This window comes from Bos taurus, chromosome X, assembly GCF_002263795.3.
Source record: "Bos taurus isolate L1 Dominette 01449 registration number 42190680 breed Hereford chromosome X, ARS-UCD2.0, whole genome shotgun sequence".
Classification (NCBI taxonomy): Eukaryota; Metazoa; Chordata; class Mammalia; order Artiodactyla; family Bovidae; genus Bos; species Bos taurus.
In genome coordinates this window covers 110,489,852-110,503,981 of record NC_037357.1, presented here as the reverse complement: position 1 = coordinate 110,503,981, position 14,130 = coordinate 110,489,852, and the positions used below count along the sequence as shown (strand labels likewise).

General features: G+C 40.3%; 1 protein-coding gene across 9 annotated transcripts in view; it reads right to left on the bottom strand.

The window, feature by feature from the left end:
* DMD (dystrophin) overlaps positions 1 to 14,130 on the bottom strand; it is a 2,236,915-nt gene that overhangs the window by 1,800,780 nt on the left and 422,005 nt on the right. For all 9 annotated transcript variants that reach the window (XM_024988361.2, XM_024988358.2, XM_024988360.2 and 6 more), the window contains exon 6: positions 1,080 to 1,252. In XM_024988361.2, the coding sequence (XP_024844129.1) occupies positions 1,080 to 1,252 (173 nt within the window). The remainder of the gene's footprint in view (positions 1 to 1,079; positions 1,253 to 14,130) is intronic.

Sequence of the window (14,130 nt, the reverse complement as noted above, 5' to 3'; positions counted from 1 at the left end):
GAGAAGAGTAAGATCAAAGTGAGAAAAGATAAACTGCATTGAAAATCAGGGAAGATGCAGACCAGCGGCATTTCAAACACAGTTAATAAGGCAAGCATTTGACCCTGGGGATTGGGCTGGGTAAAAGAAAAGGGTAATAAGAAAACCAAAGCAGATGTTCCTTACAGATAATGTATTATACATAGAATGTATATGAATGCATTCATTATATATAATGCATGTATTTACCGTGTTGTTTTGCTTTTTCTTGAACTGTTATTAATTCACTTACTGATCTCCTTTATAAAGAAAAAGCAAACTACTATTTTGCTATCTTAGAAAATATAATATTGTGAATACAGTTAAGGACATTTGGTTCACTATGTCACACTGAGTTCCTCTTATGAAGACCAACAGAACAACTCTCTCTGATGCTTTACAGGAATTGCTTTGCTGTTACAAGTTGTTTCTTTTGTTATTCTGAGCCCTGAGTCACAGAATTAATTGTGGTCTGCTCTCTGCCTTGGTTGCTAAGATGCTCAGAACATTTTTTAACCCATATATATATATATATATATATATATATATATATATATATAATATCTACATACACACACATACACGCATGCAGGGCCTTATAGTTTTTGTATCTGACAGGAGAAATGTTTCTTTTTCACATTATTAATCTGATAATGGTAATTGATTGTACTACAGGTACTCACATAAGATCTGCAACTATTTGTAATGCTAGAGTTGACGCTCATATTTAACACGTTATTTGTACAGAAAGACCAAGTCTATTCTTGGCAAAGTTAGAATGTAACTTTGATTTTCTGGCAGTCTCAGTTTCAAAGGTGCTGATCCCCTCCCCCATATCATAATCACTATCTGATAGTTTTAATATTTCAGCAGCTAAGTGATATATCACTTAAAAAACAGGATATTATTCAGAGCATCCCAATGGATGGATAGATCAATATGGTCAACATAAAAATACATTGCATTGTGGAAAATGATCTGGAACCAGCCTGGACAAAAATACATCAGTCTCTAAATTAATACTTACAAAAAATTATTCAGTGTCTCGGAAATCTCCTTACCTATGACTGTGGATGAGCGCATTCAAAGCCAAACCGTCAGACCAGCTGGTGGTGAAGTTGATGACATTAACCTGTGGATAATTACGAGTTGATTGTCGGACCCAGCTCAGGAGTATCTTCTCACTGTTGGTTTGTTGCAATCCAGCCATGATATTTTTCATTACATTTTTGACCTATGTGCGGAAAGAAATTTTCATAAGAAAATGCATGAACAAAAAGCACACAAACTTAAACCTAACTAGTTCAGCAGTGGTGATGGACTTGCGCTGATCAGAAACCCTCCCATGATGAAGGCTTGGCCAGTTATGGGCACCCAGATTCACCCACTCCTAGAAGACAGGACAAAGGTCAGTTTTCTCCCTGCCTCGAGAATGCACAGGGAGCTAGTGCTCCTTGAACAAAAGAATCTTGAAAGATCATTCTCAACAAAGTGTCTGGCATGAACCAGAGCACCAACTGCAGACAAAAATGACTGGGGTCCAACAGGTTGGCCCTGGGTTGGTTTCTGCCTTATTTGCCCCTCTGCTGGAAGCATGAAATCCTTCCCACAAAAGGTGGGTAAGGGGTCCCTTTGTGCTTGTTTTGGGCAGGGAAGTGAAAGGGCTTCAGGTCAATGAAACAGACATGGTAGAACACTCAAGATGCTCACAGGCGCAGAGAAGTTAGATGGTGCTAAGCCAAAGGATGCAGTCTTGTGTGCTGGGCTCAGGAACATCTGCTGCCCCCCCTCACCCCCCACCCCCCACCGCCGGGTGGTCAGGAGGCTTGCTCCATCAGCAACTGCCACTGCTCCTCTGAGAAGTCATAGCCTCCTTCCCAACACACAGTCCCCAGACCACCTCCAGAGTCATCATCAGAATTCTCTATTTCTGCCTTGTCGCCTGTGGTCATCTCTGCAGCGTCCCCTGGTTTGAGAAATTTGGCCATGGTGAAAAAGATGAGGTTGAAGTCAAGAGCAAACAGCATGAAGGCCAAGAAAACCCAACGCCGGGGCCGCTTAGGCAGCCCCATCCCTGTTATTTCCAAACAGGCGTGATGGAGATGGCGAAACAGATGCGGGCCGCTGTGATGTCTCTTAGGAAGTCCAACACGGGTCTGCACCAGCCCTGCCACTTGTTCATCAGCCTGGCAGCAGCGAGGAGAAAATCGAGGGCCGGCAGGGACCCCAAGCAAGAGGGTGGTGAGGAAGGCAGACGGAGGCTGCGGGAGAGAAGCGACTCTGCCACGAGCAGGCAGCCTCGGAGCGAGAAGAGAAGGGAAGGCTGCCGAAACGCCGGCAGTGGGCCAGCAGGTGCACGGGACCCCTGGGTCCTGGGAGGGGGTCGGAGGTCATGCGGTGGCGTTGGTTGGGCCCCTCCTACCCGGCTCCCTGAAAGGGAGCAGAAACCAAAACTGCAGAAGGAGGAAAAGACCAGATTCGGTTTTCTTTTTATGAATTGGTTTCTGTCCATTTGATTCTCTCCTTGGCTCTGTGCAGGTGCAAATGCCATTCGGCAGCTGATTGTATTTCCAACTGTCATTCTTCTAACTCAGCTGACACAGAAATCCATTTTCTAGGTTTCCAGGATGCAGTTGACACCTCATTATGGGGCAGACCGTCTACATATTCTGTTAAAGGAATAATTACCAGGCTACTTCTTTAATATAAGCCAGGCCCCTTATCACATACTTGAAGCATATAAGTAAATGTGATTTGTTTTACCACCAAGGGCTTCCCTTTCAGCAAGTGTAAGGTCCATAGACTACCAACATTTGATCAGATGATGAATATTTATTGTGTATTCTAAATATGACATTTGCTTCTTCATCCACGCAGAAGTTAACAAATTCCTTTGGGGAAAATACATATTTTAACATCTCCAGTGTTAGTCATCCTTTTATGAAAGATTCAAAGCAAATTTTAGGATAGACTATTAAATCGAACTTTAAAATACTTGAAAAGGATTTAAGATGATGTTTTGTAAACGTGGTAATGATGTGAAGATGTGAAATCTCTATATACATTTATCACCATCCCTTGATAGCTAAATCTATTATGTAGGGGTGGATTATCCAGTTTTCTTAATTCCTTCCTGACCTGCTTATTTAGCCAGTTACTTAGTGAATAAATAGGTCAAATAGTTATATAAGATATGTCATTTTCCTTATCATATTTTCAAGTTATAAAATACACAGCCTCCATGTACAGAGACCATTGGATGAATCCTGTGGTGAACCAGGGTCGGGATAGCATATACTGGCTCAGGGGTTGTGATGGATTCGCACTGATCAGGCATCCCTCCCATGATGAATGGGATTCATTTGTGAAATGCTTGGCCAGACTGCCCTCTATGCACATAATGTTAAAGGACGACAGAGTATTCAATCCAAAGCTCCTTTAGCATCATTATGTCACTAATTCAGCTTATCAGCCTCAGCCTCATTGCTGTTGCTTCTACCTGGGTGCAAATGTTGCTGAGAAAAAAGAATTATTAAGGGCAATGTGAGGTAACAGTTCTTATATTCCTACATAAAAGACAGTTCCCAAGAAATCTGTATTTGAAGTAGGAAACAGAACGGCTCTATCTTGAAAGCAGGACTCCATCTTGGGCTGGACTGTGGACTTTGAGCTATATGCCCAGTATCTATGGAAACCACATACCTACTGGAAAACCAGGCCCCCAGAAGGAAGAGCCCCAGGGCTCTCCATCGCCTAAAAGAATACCCTAAACCCTAATTATCTGTGTAACCGAATAGAATCATACATTCTATTATGCTTATTGGGGTATGACCACAAGCCTATTGATAATTGTCCACTGTTAACTACCTAGGCTTAAGGCTTATGAATCATGGGTTAACTTTGATTGTATCTTTCTTTTTTCTTTGTTCAGACTAGTTTCAGGGAATTTTGGGGAAGTGGGTTTGGACACATATGCTTAAGGTAAACCGGTCGGGCTCCTTGGTTAAGAGGAGATTCTGCCTTGGGCCCGCCAGTGTAATAAACTGCACTCCACTATCTGCATTGTCCTGAGTTTGTTTCCCGGAATGCGTGGCTACAACATATTAAGGATCAACCTCAGTCAGACAAGGTTTCCCTGGTGGTTCAGTGGGTAAAGAATCTGCCTGTAGTGCAGGAAACGTGGGTTCGATCCTTGGATTGGCAAGATCCCCTGAAGGAGGAAATGGCAACCCACTCCAGTATTCTTGCAGGCATAATCCCATGGACAGAGGAACCTGGAGGGCCCCAGTCCACACAGTCACAAAGTGTCAGATAGGACCAAGTGACTAAGCACACACACACAGTCAGTGAGACTGAGCTGCTCCTAAGGTGAGTTTTGAAGCAAAAAATAAAAAGTCCCCCACCCTCAGAGCTCATTGCCCCTTAGAGAGTTATAGTTTAAATAACTGTATATGTGTGTGTGGGCGGGGGGCGGGGTGTATACAGCATTTTTTTTTAATTTAAATTTATTTATTTTAATTGGAGACTATTTACTTTACAATATTGTATTGGTTCTGCCACACATCAACATGAATCCGCCATGGGCATACACGTGTTCCCCATCCTGAACTCCCCTCCCACCTCCCTCCCCGTACCATCCCTCCAGGTCATCCCAGTGCACCACCCCCAAGGATCCTGTATCAAACCTGGACTGGAAATTCGTTTCTTATATGATATTATACATGTTTCCATGACATTCCCCCAAATAATCCCACCCTCTCCCTCTCCCACAGAGTCCAAAAGACTGTTCTATACATCTGTGTCTCTTTTGCTGTCTCGCATACAGGGTTATCGTTACCATCTTTCTAAATTCCATATATATGCATTAGTATACTGTATTGGTGGAGAAGGCAATGGCACCCCACTCCAGTACTCTTGCCTGGAAAATCCCATGGATGGAGGAGCCTGGAAGGCTGCAGTTCATGGGGTCACTGAGGGTCAGACACGACTGAGCGACTTCACTTTCACTTTTCACTTTCATGCATTGGAGAAGGAAATGGCAACCCACTCCAGTGTATTTGCCTGGAGAATCCCAGGGATGGGGCATCCTGGTGGCCTGCCATCTATGGGGTCTCACAGAGTCGGACACGACTGAAGTGACTCAGCAGCAGCATACTGTATTGGTGTTTTTCTTTCTGGCTTACTTCACTCTGTATAATCGGCTCCAGTTTCATCCACCTCATTAGAACTGATTCAAATGTATTCTGTTTAATGGCTGAGTAATACTCCATTCTGTATATGTACCACAGCTTTCTTATCCATTCATCTGCTGATGGGCATCTAGGTTGCTTCCATGTCCTGGCTATTATAAACAGTGCTGTGATGGACATTGGGGTACACATGTCTCTTTCAATTCTGGTTTCCTTGGTGTGTATGCCCAGCAGTGGGATTGCTGGGTCATAAGGCAGTTCTATTTCCAGATTTTTAAGGAATCTCCACACTGTTCTCCATAGCGGCTGTACTACTTTGCATTCCCACCAACAGTGTAAGAGGGCTTCCTTTTCTCCACACCCTCTCCAGCATTTATTGCTTGTAGACTTTTGGATCGAAGCCATTCTGACTGGCAGGAAATGTTACCTCATTGTGGTTTTGATTTGCATTTCTCTGATAATGAGTGATGTTGAGCACCTTTTCATGTGTTTGTTAGCCATCTGTATGTCTTCTTTGGAGAAATGTCTATTTAGTTCTTTGGCCCATTTTTTGATTGGGTTGTTTATTTTTCTGGAATTGAGCTGGAGGAGTTGCTTGTATATTTTTGAGATTAGTTCTTTGTCAGTTGCTGCATTTGCTATTATTTTCTCCCATTCTGAAGGCTGTCTTTCCACCTTGCTTAGAGTTTCCTTTGTTGTGCAGAAGCTTTTAATTTTAATTAGGTCCCATTTGTTTATTTTTGCTTTTATTTCCAATATTCTGGGAGGTGGGTCATAGAAGATCCTGCTGTGATTTATGTTGGAGAGTGTTTTGCCTATGTTCTCCTCTAAGAGTTTTATACTTTCTGGTCTTACATTTAGATCTTTAATCCATTTTGAGTTTATTTTTGTGTATGGTGTTAGAAAGTGTTCTAGTTTCATTCTTTTACAAGTGGTTGACCAGTTTTCCTGGCACTACTTGTTAAAGAGATTGTCTTTTCTCCATTGTATATTTTTGCCTCCTTTGTCAAAGATAAGGTGTCCATAGGTGTGTGGATTTATCTCTGGGCTTTCTGTTTTGTTCCATTGATCTATATTTCTGTCTTTGTGCCAGTACCATACTGTCTTGATGACTGTGGCTTTGTAGTAGAGCCTGAAGTCAGGCAGGTTGATTCCTCCAGTTCCATTCTTCTTTCTCAAGATAGCTTTGGCTATTCGAGGTTTTTTGTATTTCCATACAAATTGTGAAATTATTTGTTCTAGCTCTGTGAAAAATACCATTGGTAGCTTGATAGGGATTGCATTGTATCTACAGATTGCTTTGGGTAGTATACTCATTTTCACTGTATTGATTCTTCTGATCCATGAACATGGTATATTTCTCCATCTATTAGCATCCTCTTTGATTTCTTTCATCACTGTTTTATAGTCTTCTATATATAGGTCTTTAGTTTCTTTAGGTAGATATATTCCTAAGTATTTTATTCTTTTTGTTGCAATAGTGAATGGAATTGTTTTCTTAATTTCTTTCTATTTTCTCATTACTAGTGTATAGGAATGCAAGGGATTTCTGTGTGTTGATTTTATATCCTGCAACTTTACTATATTCACTGATTAGCTCCAGTAGTTTTCTGGTGGAGTCTTTAGGGTTTTTTATGTAGAGGATCATGTTATCTGCAAACAGTGAGAGTTTTACTTCTTCTTTTCCAATTTAGATTTCTTTTTCTGCTCTGATTGCTGTGGCCAAAACTTCCAAAACTATGTTGAATAGTAGTGGTGAAAGTGGGCACCCTTGTCTTGTTCCTGACTTTAGGGGAAATGCTTTCAATTTTTCACCATTGAGGATAATGTTTGCTGTGGATTTGGCATATATAGCTTTTATTATGTTGAGGTATGTTTCTTCTATTCCTGCTTTCTCGAGGATTTTTATCATAAATGGATGTTGAATTTTGTCAAAGGCTTTCTCTGCATCTATTGAGATAATCATATGGCTTTTATTTTTCAATTTGTTAATGTGGTGTATTACATTGATTGATTTGCAGATATTGAAGAATCCTTGCATCCCTGGGATAAAGCCCACTTGGTCATGGTGTATGACCTTTTTAATGTGTTGTTGGATTCTGTTTGCTAGAATTTTGTTAAGGGATTTTGCATCTATGTTCATCAGTGATATTGGCCTGTAGTTTTCTTTTCTGTGGCTTCTTTGTCTGATTTTGATATTAGGGTGATGGTGGCCTCATAGAATCAGTTTGGAAGTTTACCTTCCTCTGCAATTTTCTGGAAGAGTTTGACTAGGATAGGTGTTAGCTCTTCTCTAAATTTTTGATAGAATTCAGCTGTGAAGCCACCTGGACCTGGGCTTTTGTTTGGTGGAAGATTTCTGATTACAGTTTCAATTTCTGTGCTTGTGATGGGTCTGTTAAGATTTTCTATTTCTTCCTGGTCCAGTTTTGGAAAGTTGTACTTTCCTAAGAATTTGTCCATTTCTTCCAAGTTGTCCATTTTATTGGCATATAATTGCTGATAGTAGTCTCTTATGATCCTTTGTATTTCTGTGTTTTCTGTTGTGATCTCTCCATTTTCATTTCTAATTTTATTAATTTGATTTTTCTCCCTTTGTTTCTTGGTGAGTCTGGCTAATGGTTTGTCAATTTTATTTATCCTTTCAAAGAACCAGCTTTTGGCTTTGTTGATTTTTGCTGTGATCTCTTTTGTTTCTTTTGCATTCATTTCTGCCCTAATTTTTAAGATTTATTTGCTTCTACTAACCCTGGGGTTCTTCATTTCTTCCTTTTCTAGTTGCTTTAGGTGTAGAGTTAGGTTATTTATTTGGCTTTTTCTTGTTTCTTAAGGTATGCTTGTATTGCTATGAACTTTCCCATTAGCACTGCTTTTACAGTATCCCACAGGTTTTGGATTGTTTTGTTTTCATTTTCACTCATTTCTATGCATATTTTGATTTCTTCTGTGATTTGTTGGTTATTCAGCAATGTGTTGTTCAGCCTCCATATGTTGCAATATTTAATAGTTTTTCTCCTGTAATTGAGATCTAATCTTACTGCATTGTGGTCAGAAAAGATGCTTGGAATGATTTCAATTTTTTTGAATTTACCAAGGCTAGATTTATGGCCCAGGATGTGATCTATCCTGGAGAAGATTCCATGTGTGCTTGAGAAAAAGGTGAAATTCATTGTTTTGGGGTTAAATGTCCTATAGATATCAATTAGGTCTAGTTGGTCTATTGTATCATTTAAAGTTTGTGTTTCCTTGTTAATTTTCTGTTTAGTTGATCTATCCATAGGTGTGAATGGGGTATTAAAGTCTCCCACTATTATTGTGTTATTGTTAGTTTCCCCTTTCATACTTGATAGCATTTGTCTTACATATTGTGGTGCTCCTATGTTGGGTGCATATATATTTACAATTGTTATATCTTCTTTTTGGATTGATCCTTTGGTCATTATTTAGTGTCCTTCTTTGTCTCTTTTCACAGTCTTTGTTTTAAAGTCTATTTTATCCAATATGAGTATTGCTACTCCTGCTTTCTTTTGGTCTCTTTTTGCGTGGAATATCTTTTTTCAGCCCTTCACTTTCAGTCTGTATGTGTCCCCTGTTTTGAGGTGGGTCTCTTGTAGACAGAATATATAGGGGTCTTGTTTTTGTATCCATTCAGCCAGTCTTTGTCTTTTGGTTGGGGTAGTCAACCCATTTATGTTTAAGGTAATTATTGATAAGTATGAACCTGGCAGGCCCCAGTCCATGCGGTCACAAAGTGTCAGATAGGACTGAGCAACTAAGCACACACACACATAGTCAGTGAGACACTGAGCTGCTCCTAAGGTGAGTTTTGAAGCAAAAAATAAAAAGTCCCCCACCCTCAGAGCTCATTGCACCTTAGAGAAGTATTTATAGTTTAAAGAACTGTATGTGTGTGTGTTGGGGGTGGGGCGGGGTGTATACAGCTATTTTTAAAAGAAAAAAAAAAGAAATGTTTTTGAGCACTCATTTAAAAAAATGACCAGGAGTTAATGGGGCAAAGAAGGTGGGATAGATGTGGAGATGTACTACCAGGATTCTCCTTTAAGGAAGGGGCTTGTTTCTCCAACTGTCATGAGCAGAAGTTACCCCTGAGTCCCTTCAGGAACTACTTGAGTTGCTGAGGCATGTCACCTAAGGTCACAACCCTCCTAGGGCAGCCTGCCTATCAACTGATAAAAGGAAAGTGTATAAAGACTCAACCATGTAAGCCTCACTAAGGACAACTCTGAAGGCTCATTCTAACTCCCAGCTCTCCACAGAGTTCAAGAAGGCTCTTGGATGTGTATCCATTAACATCCTGCCTGTAATCTCAGAGTCTGTGTCCCAGAATCCATCCTGTGACTAAAAGGAGTTACAGCAGAGGGGCATGACTAAAGAGAGGAAGGAGTAGTTTTCTCTTAAGACAAAGAATGGATGGTAGTGTGTGAAAGACCTGCAGAAGACCAGATTAAGGCCTGTTTTGCCCAGAAGGCACTAGGTAGGCAGGAGGTTACAGAAACGGCTTTCAGCAGCACAAAATCCATCTATCTCTTGTCCATATAAGATAATACAAACATTCCAGTGCGAAGGAGCCCTACAACTGGGTATTTCTTTGTAGGCAGCCAGCAAAGGTGGGGGCTGACCTGATACCGGCTCAATTTAGTGGCTCAACCTGATACTGAGCAAGAACCCTGTGGGACTCCTGGACATAAAAGCCTTCCTGTGTCCCCCATTTCTTAATTACAGGAAATAGGCTTCCTTCAGCCTCCAAGCAGAGACGGCAATGGCAACCCAATCCAGTACCCTTGCCTGGAAAATCCCATGGAAGGAGGAGCCTAGTAGGCTGCAGTCCATGGGGTCGATAGGAGTCGGACACGACTGAGCGACTTCACTTTCACTTTTCACTTTCATGCATTGGAGAAGGAAATGGCAACCCACTCCAGTGTTCTTGCCTGGAGAATCCCAGGGACGGGGTAACCTGGTGGGCTGCTGTCTATAGGGTCACACAGAGTCGGACACGACTGAAATGACTTAGCAGCAGCAGCCTCCAAGACTTTCCCTGAGTTCCAATCAGCAGGTTCAAACAGTTGCTAATTAGGGAAGTAGGGGGATATAGAGACAGGGAGGAGCAGTCAAGAAAACAATAGTGCAGCCTTGGGAGCAAGGTCCCAGTTTTCCCTCAAGGGATACGTATAACAATAACTTTGAACTGTTTTGCAGAGACTGAAACCCCTACCAGGTGGAAGAAATTAACAGGTAATGATTGGAAATTGCCCACAAGCACGGTAGACCCCAGACTGGCTGTAACCAGGTTGATGATGCTGATTCCCACATACCTTCCCTACAACCAACCAGAAGAAAATCCATGAGCTGATCACAACCTTTTATTTGAACCTTTACTATAAAACTCCTCACTACGCACCATCCCCCTAGGTGTGGTCACACAGTTTTGATGGCATAATCCTCCTGTGGCCCCCTTTGCCTGGCAAAGCAATTAAGCTATTCTTTTCTACTTCAGCCAAAGCTCTGTCTCTGAGAATTAATTCTGTGTTGGGGTACAGGGGCTGGATTTGGCTTCATTAGCAGGATGTGTTTTTATCTCCAGCTGGTTCCCAGAACTGAGTTGAAACCCCCTCTCCACAAAAAAAGATGGTTTGTACTTTTAAAAGATGTAAGAAAGGGACACCTAACACATACTTTCTACTTCACCATTTTGCTCAAAGTTGCTTGCTCCTCAATACAGGCATTATTTTTCCGGCTAATGATTTCATTTAAGTAGAAATTGGAAATCCCGTGATACAGGAAATGGGATGGACATTCCAGAGTTTCTGCAAGTTCAGAGAGAAAGCCACCGTGGTATGAATAATAGCAAAGTATGTAACACTGGAACCAAAGATTAACATCTTTCCATCACTTCATGTCCTTCTTAACCTGATAGGCCTGAAAAATATATTAGGTTGTCCAGAATGTCCTTTAATCTTGACTGAGATTCAAGGGCTTCTTTGACTATTTAATAGGAAGGCAAATATGCACTCTTGGTGAAAATATCTTTTGTGATTCACTGGGTTATGATGAGGAGTACTGAGTGGGGGTAACTCTTAAACTGTTTTAGAAGTTTTAGGAGAACAGGACAGTGTGATAGAAGAGAGGGAAGGAGGTAGAGGCTGGGAAGAGTCTACATTCTTGCAATCAAATGGAAATGGTGATGCAAGGACATACAGGGAAAAAAGACTGTAAAAGAAGTCTCAGACCAGGAAGGACTGTAAAAGCATTCCTTCTCTACTTCTCATGTGAAAGTCCTTTCCCATGCTAATTAAAAAATAAAATAAAAATGAGCACCCTCACAAGCAAACAAAGAAAAGATCAGACAGGGTGGTTTTGAAACTATCCTGCAGTGAGTTGACATAAAATTGGAAAGGCTTTTGAGGAAATAAGAAAGGGTGAGATACTATGAGACACAGTTTGAGTGAGAGATACAATTAAAATAGACTTTGTGGGCTCTGAGCAAGCCTATGTCCTCCTGATGGCTTTGTCATGACCACCATTGGTGCAACTCAAAGTATTTTCTGCACTCTGGGGTCTCTCCATGAATGAAGGAGGAAACAGAACAGGCTCTATCTTGAAAGCAGGACTCCATCTTGGGCCGGACTGTGGACTTTGAGCTATATGCCCAGTGTCTATGGAAACTACATACCAACTGGAAAACCAGGCCCCCCCGGAAGGAAGAGCCCCAGGGCTCTCTGAAGCCTAAAAGAATACCCTAATTATCTGTGTAATCGAATAGAATCATACATTCTATTATGCTTATTGGGGTATGACCACAGGCCTATTGATAATTGTCCACTGTTAACTACCTCGGCTTAAGGCATATGATTGCGGGTTAATTTTGATTGTCTCTTTCTTTTTCCTTTGTTCAGACTAGTTTCAGGGAACCTTACACACTTAGGGTATATAAGGTTTTCACAAAAACTGGTCGGGGTCCCACCGGTATAATAAATTGCACTCCACTATCTGCATTGTCCTTCTGAGTGAGTTTGTTTCCTGGAATATGTGGCTACAACATGAACAATTTGTTATTGGGCTATAAGAACAACTGTTGATAGCCCATTAGAAACATCTGTAGAAATTTTATAGAGTCCTATTTATGTCTTTTGAGTTTGGTGATAAAAAAGAAGCTTGGGTTCTCTGTGTCTTTTTATTTCATTTTCATAATGCTGAAATTTCATTGTAATTTACATACAATAGGAAAGCGCGGGGTCGTGCGGGATGGTTCCTTCCTCAAGATAGTTTGAGAAGTATTGAGCAACAGAAGGAAACCAGTTTGGTGGAGGGTCCTATGCTGCCTTGCTGGTTCTATTTGATACCATCGCTATATGAAAAAGGCCCCGAATTGGGAACCTTGGGCTCTTCTGAGCTACTCTCTGCTGTGAGCTGCTATACTTGTTCTCTCTCTCTCTCTCCATATTGTTATAAAATAGGACTAAGCCAGTTCAGAGTGTTGAGAATAAAAAGATATGCGAGTCAATTGGGAGAACAATATGGGTGCTGAGTTGAATAGGTATACCTCTGGTCTACATGCTGCCTGACTCTGAGCAGGACCAATCTACAATTCAAGATGAAAGTCAACCTTACTAAAGGAAGTAGTGGTACCTGCTACAATAGGAATGGGCCTCAAAGATTATATTCAGTGAAAGAAGCCAGATATAAAAGAATACATATTGTATGAGTGCATTGGGTATGAAATGTCCAAAAAGGCACACATACAGAGACAGAAAATAGATGAATGGTTCCTAGGGTTGGGGTGGGAAACAGGAGTGATGGTAACATGGACATGAGATTTATTTTCAGAATCGTGGAAATGCGTCCAAATTAGATTGTTGTGATGAATGTACTATTCTGTAACTATTCTAAAATTTTTGACAGATTGGGTCAAAATAGTTTGAGAAGCACTGGGCAATACAACTACACCAACTTGGTACACTTTGAATTTTACACATAGAACAGGTACATTTATGATACATACTTTTGATCTCAAAAAAAAGCTGTTTTATTAAAAAAAAAAAATCTCTACAACTAAAAAGAGCCAGCATCTCAATTATCCTCCATTTTTAAAATTATGAGTAGGAAATAAAGCATTATTGGCAAGATATGCCTCTCATGAAAATGCTACTCTGTACTGAGTGCTTTATGGAATTCTCTCATTTAATTCTGATAAGAAATATATATGGTCATTATTTTTTTTTATTTTTGAGAGTAAGGGAATTTTGGTCCAGAAATGGATGCCATTATATCCATGTCACTAAGATGGTAAATGGAGAAGTTAAAACTTAAGCTCATATCAGTCTGAATAAAGTATTACATAATCTTCACTAAACAAAATGACTTGTGATCTGGTTTGGTGACCCAACCTACAGGTGTGGGATGGGGAAGGAGGTGAGGGAGATAGATATACCTATGGCTGATTCATGTTAGTGTATGACAGAAACCATCACAATATTGTAAAGCAATTATCCTCCAATTAAAAATAAAATAAAATATTTTAAAAAAGAAGACCCTTGCTGAGGTGGTTCTGGAAAAACAACACAGTTTCCAAATCAAACTATGAAGTGAGTTTGTGTATATAACAGATATACAGATCACCATATCCCAGTAATCTCTTATTGGCATTAGTTTACATTGAGAATACACACGATTCACAAAGTCTTACTGATTTGATAGTGATTAACAGAAAAAATACTTCTTTTTTTTTACAAAACCATGTAGATTTACTGTTAGGTGAGTTACAGAAAACACATATTTTTTAAATAGTTTTATTAACATATTGATGAGATTTTTTTTTTTGCCTCATTTGTACCCAGTAAAATAAAATTTAGAAAAATATTCCTGCAAATGTGCTAGAACCTGTTTTATAATCTGCTGATACTTC